Source organism: Sinohyriopsis cumingii, chromosome 1, assembly GCF_028554795.1.
Source record: "Sinohyriopsis cumingii isolate HCF-2022 chromosome 1, ASM2855479v2, whole genome shotgun sequence".
Classification (NCBI taxonomy): Eukaryota; Metazoa; Mollusca; class Bivalvia; order Unionida; family Unionidae; genus Sinohyriopsis; species Sinohyriopsis cumingii.
Genome location: NC_142961.1, coordinates 15,727,416 through 15,742,058, shown reverse-complemented (window position 1 = coordinate 15,742,058; position 14,643 = coordinate 15,727,416). Strand labels below are relative to the sequence as shown.

The following is a 14,643-nucleotide window of genomic DNA, read 5'->3' as shown; positions in this document are numbered from 1 at the left end:
GGCAGTTGGTATTGGAAACAGTGGAACTCATATTAGGACTATAAGTATTGCCATGCTTTGGTTGATTAAAGGTGTGTGTGTGTGTGTGTGTGTGTGTGTGTGTGTGGTTTTGGCAGTTGGTACTGGAAACAGCGGACCTCATATTAGGAGTAATAAGTATTGCCTTGCTTTGGCTGATTAAAGGATAATGTAGATACTCAGGAGCTGATTTGTTAAATATTGTATACATCATTCTTTCGTTCTGAGAAATATACCGTCATGTATACATACAAAATTCAGCCATTCAGTTGCTTCAAAATTTTATTGAATGGAATATCAAGTAAGATTCTATTTAGTACTATTGCAGTGGTTTAGTAGATACTTATTTAGTACTATTGCAGTGGTTTAGTAAATACTTTTTTAGTACTATTGCAGTGGTTTAGTAAATACTTTTTTAGTACTATTGCAGTGGTTTAGTAAATACTTATTTAGTACTATTGCAGTGGTTTAGTCCATATTAAGTAGCATTCTTTTGTCATGACACCATGACTGAATTTTGTTTGGTGCATTTTGGAGAGTACATTCAATTACACTTTGAGATTTTTTAAATGTTCTGTTGTCTACATCAAGGTCGGTGTCTGTATAGTATTTCATTAGTAAGTTATTAATGAAGTGGATTTAAAATTGACCATTGTGGCACTCTACAAATTACAGTTTTTTATTCAGAAAGATGACTGTTGAGCGTTACCTTTCAAGACCTTTTGTTAAAATATTATTCAGACAGATTAATTGTGTTGTTGCTATAGTGATATATTTTCTTGAGAAGAATTTGATGGTCCATAAGATCAAAGCCATTCTGAAGTCAGCCATTAATTACCATTCCAACCAATTTTCCATTGCCTAAGACCATTTAATAAGACCATTTATCACAGGTTTCTATGGAGAAGTTTTTTGTTGTTGTAAAAACAAACAAAAAATCCTACAGAATCATGCACATGTTTTTCTATTATTTTTGACAAGGAGTGAAGGATGGAAATTGTTTTGTAGATGTTGACCTAATTACATTTTTGAAAAGTGGATCACTTTAGCTAGTGTCCATGATTTAGGGAATTGTCCTGTCACTATGGTTACATATGGAAGTAAGTCAGCAGTTTATTAATTTTATGGGTCCAGTCTGACTTTTATACATCTATTTGATGGAAGACGTTCTATGTAGAATTTAAGAACACAGTCATAGATCATTGGGGGGATTTTAGAATCTGACTCATTCACAAGTCATTCAGAACTGAAGTCATAAGGATGCTGATAAGAAGATTCAGTAAGATCTTTCTTTTGGTTGGAAGCAATATTATGGAAAAAATCTTTGAAACTACTTGCTATATCATTAAGATTTTCAAAAGCAATGCCATTTGATTTCAATAATGTTATATTATGTGACCGTTTCTTAACTTTCCCAGCTCCCTACTCAATTAAAAGTTACCAAACAGCTGTTGGATTATATCTTTTAAATTGTAAGGGTTTTGCATAATGGGATATATTCATTTATCATATCAGTTTTGTAGCATAATTGGAAAATTAAATCATACTTACCAAGTTGAAATTTAATGATAGTTTCATTGTACCACCACAATCAAGTCTACATTTCTGGCAAGGCAGTGTCACATTATCAGAATTGAGAATAACAAGTAAACTTTAGACACATGTTACTGGAATATAAATTTGGATGTGATTGTATATATTTCAAATGACAACTTTTCAAAATAACTTTAGTGATGTTGAGGAAGTGCTTGAAGTTGATTTTGAAAACAAGTTATCAGCTGCAGTTCCAACTTGCCAACAAAATCTTTCCTCTTTTGGCATATTTCAAAGACCCAAGAAGGATGGTATACAAAGATTGATTCTTAACCATAAACACTTGAAACAATACATAAACAAATGTCACTTTGAGATGGAAACTTTCCATTCAGTCTAATGAAGAAGGGAAAACCAGACTTCTGGCTTGCCTCCATTTACTTAAAATGGGTATGTTAGTCTATTCCCATTCATGCTTTGTACAGACTTTAGTTAAGATTATGTTGGGAATTCACTTGCCTTTCAGATGGCTTGTATTTTGATGTAGTGGTTTGCAAATGTCTGATGACAGTCAAAGAATTCTCCCTCTGGGTAACTAATTGAACCTTTTCATTAATTTCCTTGTCAGTCTGTTTTTGCATCCTGCCCACTTGGTCGTGGAGTTTTTGAATACCAGTTTGCTGTTTTTGCATCCTGCCCACTTGGTCCTGGAGTATTTAATTACCAGTTTGCTGTTTTTGCCTCCTGGACACTTGGTCCTGGAATGTATAATTACCAGTCAGTCTGTTTTTGTCTCCTGGCCACTTGGTCTTGGAGTGTTTGATTACCAGTCAGTTTGTTTTTGCATTATGCCTTCTTGGTTCTGGAATGTTTGATTACCAGTCAGTCTGTTTTTGCATTCTGCCCTCTTGGTTCTGGAGTGTTTGATTACAAATCAGTCTGTTTTTGCATTCTGCCCTCTTGGTCCTGGAGTCTTAGATTACCAGTCAGTTTGTTTTTGCATCCTGCCCTCTTGGTTCTGGAGTGTTTGATTACCAATCAGTTTGTTTTTTGCATTCTGCCCTCTTGGTTCTGGAGTGTTTGATTACCAGTCAGTCTGTTTTTGCATTCTGCCCTCTTGGTTCCAGAGTGTTTGATTACCAATCAGTCTGTTTTTGCATTCTGCCCTCTTGGTCCTGGAGTCTTAGATTACCAGTCAGTTTGTTTTTGCATTCTGCCCTCTTGGTTCTGGAGTGTTTGATTACCAGTCAGTCTGTTTTTGCATTCTGCCCTCTTGGTTCTGGAGTGTTTGATTACCAGTCATTCTGTTTTTGCATTCTGCCCTCTTGGTTCTGGAGTGTTTGATTACCAGTCAGTCTGTTTTTGCATTCTGCCCTCTTGGTTCTGGAGTGTTTTATTACCAATCAGTTTGATTTTGCATTCTGCCCTCTTGGTTCTGGAGTGTTTGATTACGAGTCAGTCTGTTTTTGCATTCTGCCCTCTTGGTTCTGGAATGTTTGATTACGAGTCAGTCTGTTTTTGCATTCTGCCCTCTTGGTTCTGGAGTGTTTGATTACCAGTCAGTCTGTTTTTGCATTCTGCCCTCTTGGTCCTGGAGTCTTAGATTACCAGTCAGTTTGTTTTTGCATTCTGCCCTCTTGGTTCTGGAGTGTTTGATTACCAATCAGTTTGTTTTTTGCATTCTGCCCTCTTGGTTCTGGAGTGTTTGATTACCAGTCAGTCTGTTTTTGCATTCTGCCCTCTTGGTTCTGGAGTGTTTGATTACCAGTCAGTCTGTTTTTGCATTCTGCCCTCATGGTTCTGGAGTGTTTGATTACGAGTCAGTCTGTTTTTGCATTCTGCCCGCTTGGTTCTGGAGTGTTTGATTACGAGTCAGTCTGTTTTTGCATTCTGCCCTCTTGGTTCTGGAGTGTTTGATTACCAATCAGTCTGTTTTTGCATTCTGCCCTCTTGGTTCTGGAATGTTTGATTACCAGTCAGTCTGTTTTTGCATTCTGCCCTCTTGGTTCTGGAGTGTTTGATTACCAATCAGTCTGTTTTTGCATTCTGCCTGCTGGTTCTGGAGTGTTTGATTATGAGTCAGTCTGTTTTTGCATTCTGCCCTCTTAGTCCTGGAGTCTTAGATTACCAGTCAGTTTGTTTTTGCATTCTGCCCTCTTGGTTCTGGAGTGTTTGATTACCAGTCAGTCTGTTTTTGCATTCTGCCCTCTTGGTTCTGGAGTGTTTGATTACCAGTCAGTCTGTTTTTGCATTCTGCCCTCTTGGTTCTGGAGTGTTTGATTACGAGTCAGTCTGTTTTTGCATTCTGCCCTCTTGGTTCTGGAGTGTTTTATTACCAATCAGTCTGTTTTTGCATTCTGCCCTCATGGTTCTGGAATGTTTGATTACCAGTCAGTCTGTTTTTGCATTCTGCCGTCTTGGTTCTGGAGTGTTTGATTACCAATCAGTCTGTTTTTGCATTCTGCCCGCTTGGTTCTGGAGTGTTTGATTACCAATCAGTCTGTTTTTGCATTCTGCCCTCTTGGTTCTGGAGTGTTTGATTACCAATCAGTCTGTTTTTGCATTCTGCCCTCTTGGTTCTGGAATGTTTGATTACCAGTCAGTCTGTTTTTGCATTCTGCCCTCTTGGTTCTGGAGTGTTTGATTACCAATCAGTCTGTTTTTGCATTCTGCCCGCTTGGTTCTGGAGTGTTTGATTACCAGTCAGCAGCAGATCATTATTACACATACATGGTATGTTCCTTTTCCCTTCCAGCAGGGCCTTCCCCAGGTGGCAATAGGGGCCATATTAATTGAGGTGCTGTTTATTATAGGAACCCTTTAAACTAGGTCAGCTCTCATGAGTGATAATTAATGATTGCTATGACTATAACCCTCACTGGGGTCCAGTAATTGAGATATACATTTAAATGTGAAACTATCATAGAGAAATTTAAGTTCTTTTCTTTCCATTTCTTTGACCTTACCCCTTCATCTCTATTATGCCTTCAGGACGACATTAAAACTAAGTACACATTTTAGCCCATCAATGTGAATTGTAATATCAGACTTGGAGTTTGATAAATCAAAAGTTAATTCTTTATGAATTTTTTCAAGGAACTGATGGAAAGTCCAATTGTAAAATCATTATTGTGATTTTCTATGATGTATATTGTAGATGATAGCCTGTAAATAGTCCTAACCAGACAAATCTTGCTCTGCATCAAAGAATCCTCTTAATGAAAAATCAGAAGAGGGTGAGGAAGTCCAATTTGATGAGATAGATTATTCTTTTATTATGGCCAGTTTCCTGAGTATTATTAGCTTCTGAGTATTGAAACAAAAATTGATGTCAGTGTTGTCTTAATAGGCACAGTACCAAGTTTTACTAAAAGTATGCCATTATAACCTATATTTTATGCTTCTTTGACTTATATCAGTTTTGAGCTCACTCTTGGTCATAGTTGTGTGAAAGTTAGTATCAGCATGAGCTTAGGTGAGTAAAACACTATTCTGTCAAGTGTAGGTGACTTATTGTTGAGCCTGTCTAGGCTGAACCAGAGTGATTACTATGTGGCTTTCTGCATGTGTGTACAAATGTCCATCCACACCCTAGATTAACGACACTCTTAAATGTTTTTAGTTTCCTTTTATTTCAGTACCTTTTTATCCCTGCATACATTTGGCATGTCCTTATGCAAGGTATTTTACTCAGCTTACCTTGGTATGATATAACCTTCAATGTGTTGCTGTACCATAAAACACCAATCCAACCACCTTCTTCAGGTTTGGAATATAGCTTGAGGGAAATGGGCATTGATGTTGGCTAGCAGACCCTTGTCAGTTCCTTGTTCACATAAATAGTTAGCTATTGAGAACTGACCTTATAATATTATAATATTTTTTTTCTATGGATTTCAGGATGGCAAAAGTGAACAGTGAAGAAATTAACTTTGTCCCCAAGACCTGGATTCTCCCATCAGATCATGGTCTACTCCAAAACTACTACAAGGATCTCAAAGCCAAAAAGAAAAGCAAGACATTCATAATTAAACCTGCCAATGGTGCCCAGGGACATGGGTATGAGTAGAGAGAGAGAGTCTTAATGTACAAATATATTGTGCACAAGGTTATTAATTAGTTTAAAAAATAAATTAATTTTTTGCTGAACTGATCATAGACCAGAACGATTTATGCATTTATCTATTGTGTACTGTCTGCCTGTTATCCAGGTATTGTTATTAATGGAGGAATAACTAGAGCCTTTAGAGTGTGTGTAATTCATCACATGATATAGTTGCAACTAAACAGAAATAGTGCTGCTCAGACATCTAACATGGCTACATTCGTGACCAGCTTGAAAATCTTGTTATGACTAATCCTTCTGAATGGATGGTCATATTTATATTCGTTTTTCATATAAAGACTTCCTTAATAAATGGTATGGATGGTCATATTTATATTCGTTTTTCATATAAAGACTTCCTTAATAGATGGTATGGATGGTCATATTTATATTCATTTTTCATATAAAGACTTCCTTAATAGATGGTATGGATGGTCATATTTATATTCGTTTTTCATATAAAGACTTCCTTAATAGATGGAATGGATGGTCATATTTATATTCATTTTTCATATAAAGACTTCCTTAATAGATGGTATGGATGGTCATATTTATATTCGTTTTTCATATAAAGACTTCCTTAATAGATGGTATGGATGGTCATATTTATATTCGTTTTTCATATAAAGACTTCCTTAATAGATGGTATGGATGGTCATATTTATATTCGTTTTTCATATAAAGACTTCCTTAATAGATGGTATGGATGGTCATATTTATATTCGTTTTTCATATAAAGACTTCCTTAATAGATGGTATGGATGGTCATATTTATATTCGTTTTTCATATAAAGACTTCCTTAATAGATGGTATGGATGGTCATATTTATATTCGTTTTTCATATAAAGACTTCCTTAATAGATGGTATGGATGGTCATATTTATATTCGTTTTTCATATAAAGACTTCCTTAATAGATGGTATGGATGGTCATATTTATATTCGTTTTTCATATAAAGACTTCCTTAATAGATGGTATGGATGGTCATATTTATATTCGTTTTTCATATAAAGACTTCCTTAATAGATGGTATGGATGGTCATATTTATATTCATTTTTCATATAAAGACTTCCTTAATAGATGGTATGGATGGTCATATTTATATTCGTTTTTCATATAAAGACTTCCTTAATAGATGGTATGGATGGTCATATTTATATTCGTTTTTCATATAAAGACTTCCTTAATAGATGGTATGGATGGTCATATTGATATTCGTTTTTCATATAAAGACTTCCTTAATAGATGGTATGGATGGTCATATTTATATTCGTTTTTCATATAAAGACTTCCTTAATAGATGGTATGGATGGTCATATTTATATTCGTTTTTCATATAAAGACTTCCTTAATAGATGGTATGGATGGTCATATTTATATTCGTTTTTCATATAAAGACTTCCTTAATAGACGGTATGGATGGTCATATTTATATTCGTTTTTCATATAAAGACTTCCTTAATAGACGGTATGGATGGTCATATTTATATTCGTTTTTCATATAAAGACTTCCTTAATAGACGGTATGGATGGTCATATTTATATTCGTTTTTCATATAAAGACTTCCTTAATAGATGGAATGGATGGTCATATTTATATTCATTTTTCATATAAAGACTTCCTTAATAGATGGTATGGATGGTCATATTTATATTCGTTTTTCATATAAAGACTTCCTTAATAGATGGTATGGATGGTCATATTTATATTCGTTTTTCATATAAAGACTTCCTTAATAGATGGTATGGATGGTCATATTTATATTCGTTTTTCATATAAAGACTTCCTTAATAGATGGTATGGATGGTCATATTTATATTCGTTTTTCATATAAAGACTTCCTTAATAGATGGTATGGATGGTCATATTTATATTCGTTTTTCATATAAAGACTTCCTTAATAGACGGCATGGATGGTCATATTTATATTCGTTTTTCATATAAAGACTTCCTTAATAGACGGTATGGATGGTCATATTTATATTCGTTTTTCATATAAAGACTTCCTTAATAGACGGTATGGATGGTCATATTTATATTCATTTTTCATATAAAGACTTCCTTAATAGATGGTATGGATGGTTATATTGACATGGGTATTTCACTAAAAGACTTTTTTTGATTAAAATGGTGCAAATCCAACATCCAGTATGGCCACCATCATTTCCATCTCGAAAATCTTATTACTGCTTTTCGTAAGTAGGTGGTCATATTTACATAGGGTTATCATTGAAGGATTTATTACAAAGTCTCATTGGTACTGAATGAAAATGGTGACAAAATGACATTCATTATTTTCACTACAGCAACCATCTTGAAAATCTTTTCATCATTACTCCTGATGAAATGTTGATGTTGTTAACATGAGATTTCAACTGCAAAACTTTTTTGATGTCTAACTGACAACTTTCATTTGGACATCCAGTGAGACTCCTTGTAATGTTTAGTTGGTTCCAAATGAAAATAGTACACTGTTTGAATTTCCCAATGCAGGCCTGTTGGTATGAAATTATCTAGGGAACAGGTGTTCAGTTTACAGCAGACTGTAATCAGTGTCTTTGATGTGTATGGTGACATCCAACACAGAACAGATGCTGTTAAGTACAGGGTTAACTCAGACATGTAATAAAATAATTTTGTTGCCAAATTTAATATGTTGGAATTTCTCAAGAATATTAAAGATGGTTTTAATACTCAGCAGTTATATGGAAGAAATAAATATTTTTTTGATTGTGAGTCCCTTTGAGGGATTGTTGTTACAAAACTTGTGGACATATCTCCTGTTGACATCCCCATTCATAATTCTATATTAATCTTAAAGTAGTCATAAGTTTGAACTGAAAGTCATGCTTGAGATTTTAGCCACTATTTGAAAGAATAACTTTCTTTTATAAGCTTGTTGTTAAAATCCAAAGATGTGACTTCTGTGCCAGTATCAAGAATACATACTGATTATGTTTTGGCCAGATGAGTGTCATGCCCATCTTGGGACTCTATTTTTATTTCAGGATTTCACTATTCAAGAACCCTGAAAAGATTACACCATCAGAACATTTCATAGTACAGGAGTATGTAGACAAACCTTTACTACTGGATGGCTATAAGTTTGACTTGAGAATATATGTTCTTGTTACCTCATGTGATCCGTTAAGAATATTCCTATTCAATGATGGATTGGTAAGAATGAGTACAGAGAAGTACTTGTCCCCATCAGAAAGTAACTTGGTAAGTTTGCTTTTTACTTTCAATCATATATTTTAAACAAGCATGCAATCTTCAGTAATACATTTGTGACACTACTTTTAAAAGTTTATTTTTTTCAGAATATAATTTCATGGCATTATAGTTATATAATGTGTATATTGCCAATTAGCAAAATCATTAGATCTTTCATCATGAATATGCTTACCAGTATCTTACAGAATTCTCAAAGATGTTTGCTGCAAATATTGTAGACCCAGGTCTGGAATGGCATAATGTGTCAATAGATCCAAGTTTACATTGTTTTGTGTACTTATAAACAGTATAGACCCAGGTCTGGCATGGCATGTGTCAATAGATCCAAGTTTACCTTGTTTTGTGTACTTATAGAGATTGTAGACCCAGGTCTGGCATGGCATAATGTGTCAATAGATCTAAGTTTACATTGTTTTGTGTACTTATAAACAGTAAAGACCCAGGTCTGGCATGGCATGTATCAATAGATCCAAGTTTACCTTGTTTTGTGTACTTATAAACAGTATAGACCCAGGTCTGGCATGGCATGTGTCAATAGATCCAAGTTTACCTTGTTTTGTGTACTTATAAACAGTATAGACCCAGGTCTGGCATGGCATAATGTGTCAATAGATCCAAGTTTACATTGTTTTGTGTACTAATAAACAGTAAAGACCCAGGTCTGGCATGGCATGTGTCAATAGATCCAAGTTTACATTGTTTTGTGTACTTATAGAGATTGTAGGCCCAGGTCTGGGATGGCATAATGTGTCAATAGATCCAAGTTTACATTGTTTTGTGTACTTATAAACAGTATAGACCCAGGTCTGGCATGGCATGTATCAATAGATCCAAGTTTACATTGTTTTGTGTACTTATTGAGATTGTAGGCCCAGGTCTGGGATGGCATGTGTCAATAGATCCAAGTTTACATTGTTTTGTGTACTTATAGAGATTGTAGGCCCAGGTCTGGGATGGCATGTGTCAATAGATCCAAGTTTACATTGTTTTGTGTACTTATAGAGATTGTAGGCCCAGGTCTGGGATGGCATGTGTCAATAGATCCAAGTTTACATTGTTTTGTGTACTTATAGAGATTGTAGGCCCAGGTCTGGGATGGCATGTGTCAATAGATCCAAGTTTACATTGTTTTGTGTACTTATAGAGATTGTAGACCCAGGTCTGGCATGGCATAATGTGTCAATAGATCCAAGTTTACATTGTTTTGTGTACTTATAAACAGTGTAGACCCAGGTCTGGCATGGCATAATGTGTCAATAGATCCAAGTTTACATTGTTTTGTGTACTTATAGAGATTGTAGACCCAGGTCTGGCATGGCATGTATCAATAGATCCAAGTTTACATTGTTTTGTGTACTTATAGAGATTGTAGGCCCAGGTCTGGCATGGCATGTATCAATAGATCCAAGTTTACCTTGTTTTGTGTACTTATAAACAGTATAGACCCAGGTCTGGCATGGCATGTATCAATAGATCCAAGTTTACATTGTTTTGTGTACTTATAAACATTGTAGACCCAGGTCTGGCATGGCATGTGTCAATAGACCCAAGTTTACATTGTTTTGTGTACTTATAAACAGTATAGACCCAGGTCTGGCATGGCATGTGTCAATAGATCCAAGTTTACATTGTTTTGTGTACTTATAAACAGTATAGACCCAGGTCTGGCATGGCATGTGTCAATAGATCCAAGTTTACATTGTTTTTTGTACTTATAAACAGTATAGACCCAGGTCTGGCATGGCATGTGTCAATAGATCCAAGTTTACATTGTTTTGTGTACTTATAAACAGTGTAGACCCAGGTCTGGCATGGTATACTGTCAGCATGTCCCAAAATTAAAAACTATGAGGAACTACAAGTACCTCAGATTAGAATCTTTTGGAGTCCGAAGTCAGTTGATGCATGATGGAAAGCAGTATAGGTTGAAACTTTTGATCTTTTGATATAGGCACTTTAGAAAAATGGTGTTTTTTGGGAAACGCAATTATGAAGAAGTTTTTTTAACCATACAGTCCTTTTATGGATGTACTCCATCCTGTTGACTCGTGTGCTGGCATATTCTTTGACTCTATTTTTAACCCCTCAGTCGTATAGCTTTACTCAATGTTTCGAGTAATAAATGTTACTCCTGACCTGGAAGTATTATTTTAAAAGTACCAAAGCAGTCTTTCATTTGGTCAGAGTATTTTTGAGTAACACTCAGAATCAACTAAAGTTTATGATGGAGGAAGCTGGTTCTGTCTTTCTTTTTTACAGTTGGTGCATGTTATACACAAATATCTAGGGATGTTTTACATCAAATATATCCCAGTCAGTTTAAATTTAGCAACTCTGACTGATATACAGCACTGCTGACATCATGTGATGTACAAAACCTGGTCTTGCCATCTGCCTTGGGAACTGTCCTCTTACAGGGTTGTTTTGCAGAATATAGTGCACTAGCTTTTGGCTTGAGTGCCGTGGCCCACCAGACAGCACTAAAGAACATTTTCCTCTGGAGAGTGCTATAACAGATTAAAAGTACTAAAACTTTAAATGATTTAAAGTACCGTATTTACTAGCTTATGTGTCCAGGTGCAACCCTTTACAGACCCAGATCTGCTGTTGCAAAATGTACCAACAGGTCTGGGTTTGTGCATTTGTTAGGAATAATCAGACTAAGAACAAATAACATAGACTCTGTGAAGGCATTATGCTGTGGCTCTTTGTTGTTTGCACTTTAACTTGACTTATAAGTGTGTATGTATGGGAGATAATTACTTCACATGTTTGGTCTGCCTAAAACTGCAATATCTTTATCAACTGGTTTTCAGAAATGTAAAATTTATATTGAGAAAGGATAATGAGATATAATTTAAAGTTTGTCAAATTAAATTTGAGCATTTCAGATTTGTGTTTTGTTTTTTGTTCTTCACATATCATGATTCATTTTCTTTTCAGTCACACCTTTTCATGCATTTAACCAACTATTCAGTCAACAAACACAATGAATACTATGAGAAAGGCACATCCAATGACACTGGAAGTAAACGCTCAATCAAGGCATTCAATGAATATTTACGTAGAAATGATCGTGATGTTGCATTACTATGGCGGAACATTTCGGACATGATTGTGAAGACATTAATTGTGGCTGAGCCACATGTTCTACATGCATACAGGATGTGTCGACCAGGGGCACCCCCTGGCAGTGACAGTGTGTGTTTTGAAATTCTCGGATTTGACGTATTGATAGACTGGAAGTTGAAACCATGGTTGCTTGAGGTAAGCATGAAGGTCAAAGATGCTACAAAATGCATCAAGTTTATTGACACAGTGAAACACAAATAAATGAACACAGAAAGTTTCTAAATAATATTGTTTGATATTTTGTCTTTAGGATTAGCAAAGATGTTATTTACATAAAGAGGTGATATAAAGGCTACTTTAATTTTTTTCTAACAATCTTGGTTGGCATATTTTAATAGCAAGCTTTCTATATTCTGTTACCGTATTTATCATATATATTGGGACAGATTAAAATAATTATTTTTTTCAAGTCATGTCTGAAGACTTAAAAAATGAAATAAATTTGTGTTGAAGTTTTGCTGCCTCCCCCACTGCACATTGCAATAAAATAGACAAACAAAAAGCTTATTTGATAATAAAATAACAAAAATTTACCTTGTATTGTTATCATTAATTCCTCATTTTCTTCTTCATGAGCATTAAAGAATAAAATATATCCATGAACTGTCGTATATGTAGCGTATGCATCCATACTGTATTGCTTATGTCCGATAACATATGACATATTGTTCACTGATGTGAACATTGAGAAACAAATTGTGTTTGTTTGTACTCAAAGGTTTGAATATGTTATCCAACTGAAAACTGGATCCAAGAAAATTGCAAGCAAGAGGGAAATAATTAACTGATTGCTTGAAGACATCTTCCATTCACACATGACATGGTGTTAGGTGTAAAATAACCAAGGTTGCATTATATCCAGGTCAGCTATATGATAGTATCTCACAATGTAAAAATCAATATTTGAAAATAAACTTACTTGGGTGCAAGTGACAACCTTTTCACTAGCATGGGTTACACAAATCACTATTAAAGCAAATTATTGCTGTGTATACTATTTACCTGCAAACATCAATGCCCATTCATATTAATTATAACTACAGATGCCAAGCAAATAGAAGCCCAGGTTGGAGAATAAATATGACTGGCACTGAGCAATAAGCTCATTGTTTGAACTTACCAACAGGACATCAAAGACAAAGGTTATTTTATTACAAAGAAAGCTGACCTTTGAAGCTGATTTTGGATTCTTTTAAGCGTGACGATTTGTTTTTTGAATATACAAAGTCAGCTGAGACATGGAAGCTAACTATGGTCCCTTTTCACTAGTATACACATGAATTTTGAAAATCAGTTGAAACAAGGGAATGTGCACAGATATCAATGACCCATCATTGCTCAGAAGATTTGGAGAAAATGAAATCATTTGATGAATTCATGAAGGCCAGAAGAGAAGAAGATGATTTCACTGACAATATGATCATTAACATGGATGGAATTCTAGTGTACGTTGATCTCACTGATGGGTGGTCTGATGATGGGGAGGGTTGGGTTGTAATAATGTGAGAATTAGCACAACTGGTGCAGATTTTAAAAATCTTACTTTAGTCAGTGCAGTTTCTACTTCAGGAGATATGTTGCCTCCAGTGATAATTTTTCACTGCATGAACAAGTACATATTCATGCACTGAAAGAATGGATTGTATGTGTGCACAAGAAGGGTTGTATGTGTGCACAAGAAGGGTTGTATGTGTGCACAAGAAGGGTTGTATGTGTACACAAGAAGGGTTGTATGTGTGCACAAGAAGGGTTGTATGTGTGCACAAGAAGGGATTGTATGTGTGCACAAGAAGGGTTGTATGTGTGCACAAGAAGGGTTGTATGTGTGCACAAGAAGGGTTGTATGTGTGCACAAGAACGGTTGTATGTGTGCACAAGAAGGGTTGTATGTGTGCACAAGAAGGGTTGTACAAGAAGGGTTGTATGTGTACACAAGAAGGGTTTTGCTGAGACGCTGCTGCCTTGGATTAAAGAGTTTTATCTCAAGTAAGGTTTTATATTTTTTTAAATAAAATTTCAGTTGGAGTGCATTTTCCGACATGTAATTTTCAAATAATTTATAAGGTGTCCCACAACTTACTAATCAAAAAACACCAATGTGTCCCAGAATATACAGTGCACAAAAAAATTACTTTAAAAATTAATTTATGGTGTCCCAACATATATGGTAAATATGGAACATATGAGAATAAGACTCTCTTGTAGACTCTGCCAATATGATTTATACGGTAATAATCAGTGGTAGGATCAAGTTCAAGCTTAACAATTTGTAAAAAACATATCCTGATGTTCCCATCATTTGTCCCAATGCCCCACCTCCAAGTCTGTCATTTTAGGTCACAGGGAGATAAGAATAGGTCCTGGGGTAAATTTTAGTTGTCTGAATTCATCTTTTCTATGCTGTGTAGATATATAATGGATTATAGCATGGAGATCTCACTAGTTTCCAAGTTACACCCATGGAACTAAGACTCTGAAGTAGAGATGGACCTTCAGGTCTGTCAGTGACAGTTGTGTGTATAAATTTGTCATAGTAAATCTAAAGTAGAGATAGACCTTCAGGTCAGTGACAGTTGTGTGTATAAATTTGTCATAGTAAAATGTACATATGGACA

General features: G+C 35.2%; 1 protein-coding gene across 1 annotated transcript in view; it reads left to right on the top strand.

The window, feature by feature from the left end:
• LOC149806453 (tubulin polyglutamylase TTLL7-like) overlaps positions 1-14,643 on the top strand; it is a 162,319-nt gene that overhangs the window by 64,059 nt on the left and 83,617 nt on the right. Inside the window, exons 6-8 of the mRNA XM_089953540.1 lie at positions 5,452-5,610; positions 8,668-8,884; positions 11,840-12,163. Of these exons, the coding sequence (XP_089809666.1) occupies positions 5,452-5,610; positions 8,668-8,884; positions 11,840-12,163 (700 nt within the window). The remainder of the gene's footprint in view (positions 1-5,451; positions 5,611-8,667; positions 8,885-11,839; positions 12,164-14,643) is intronic.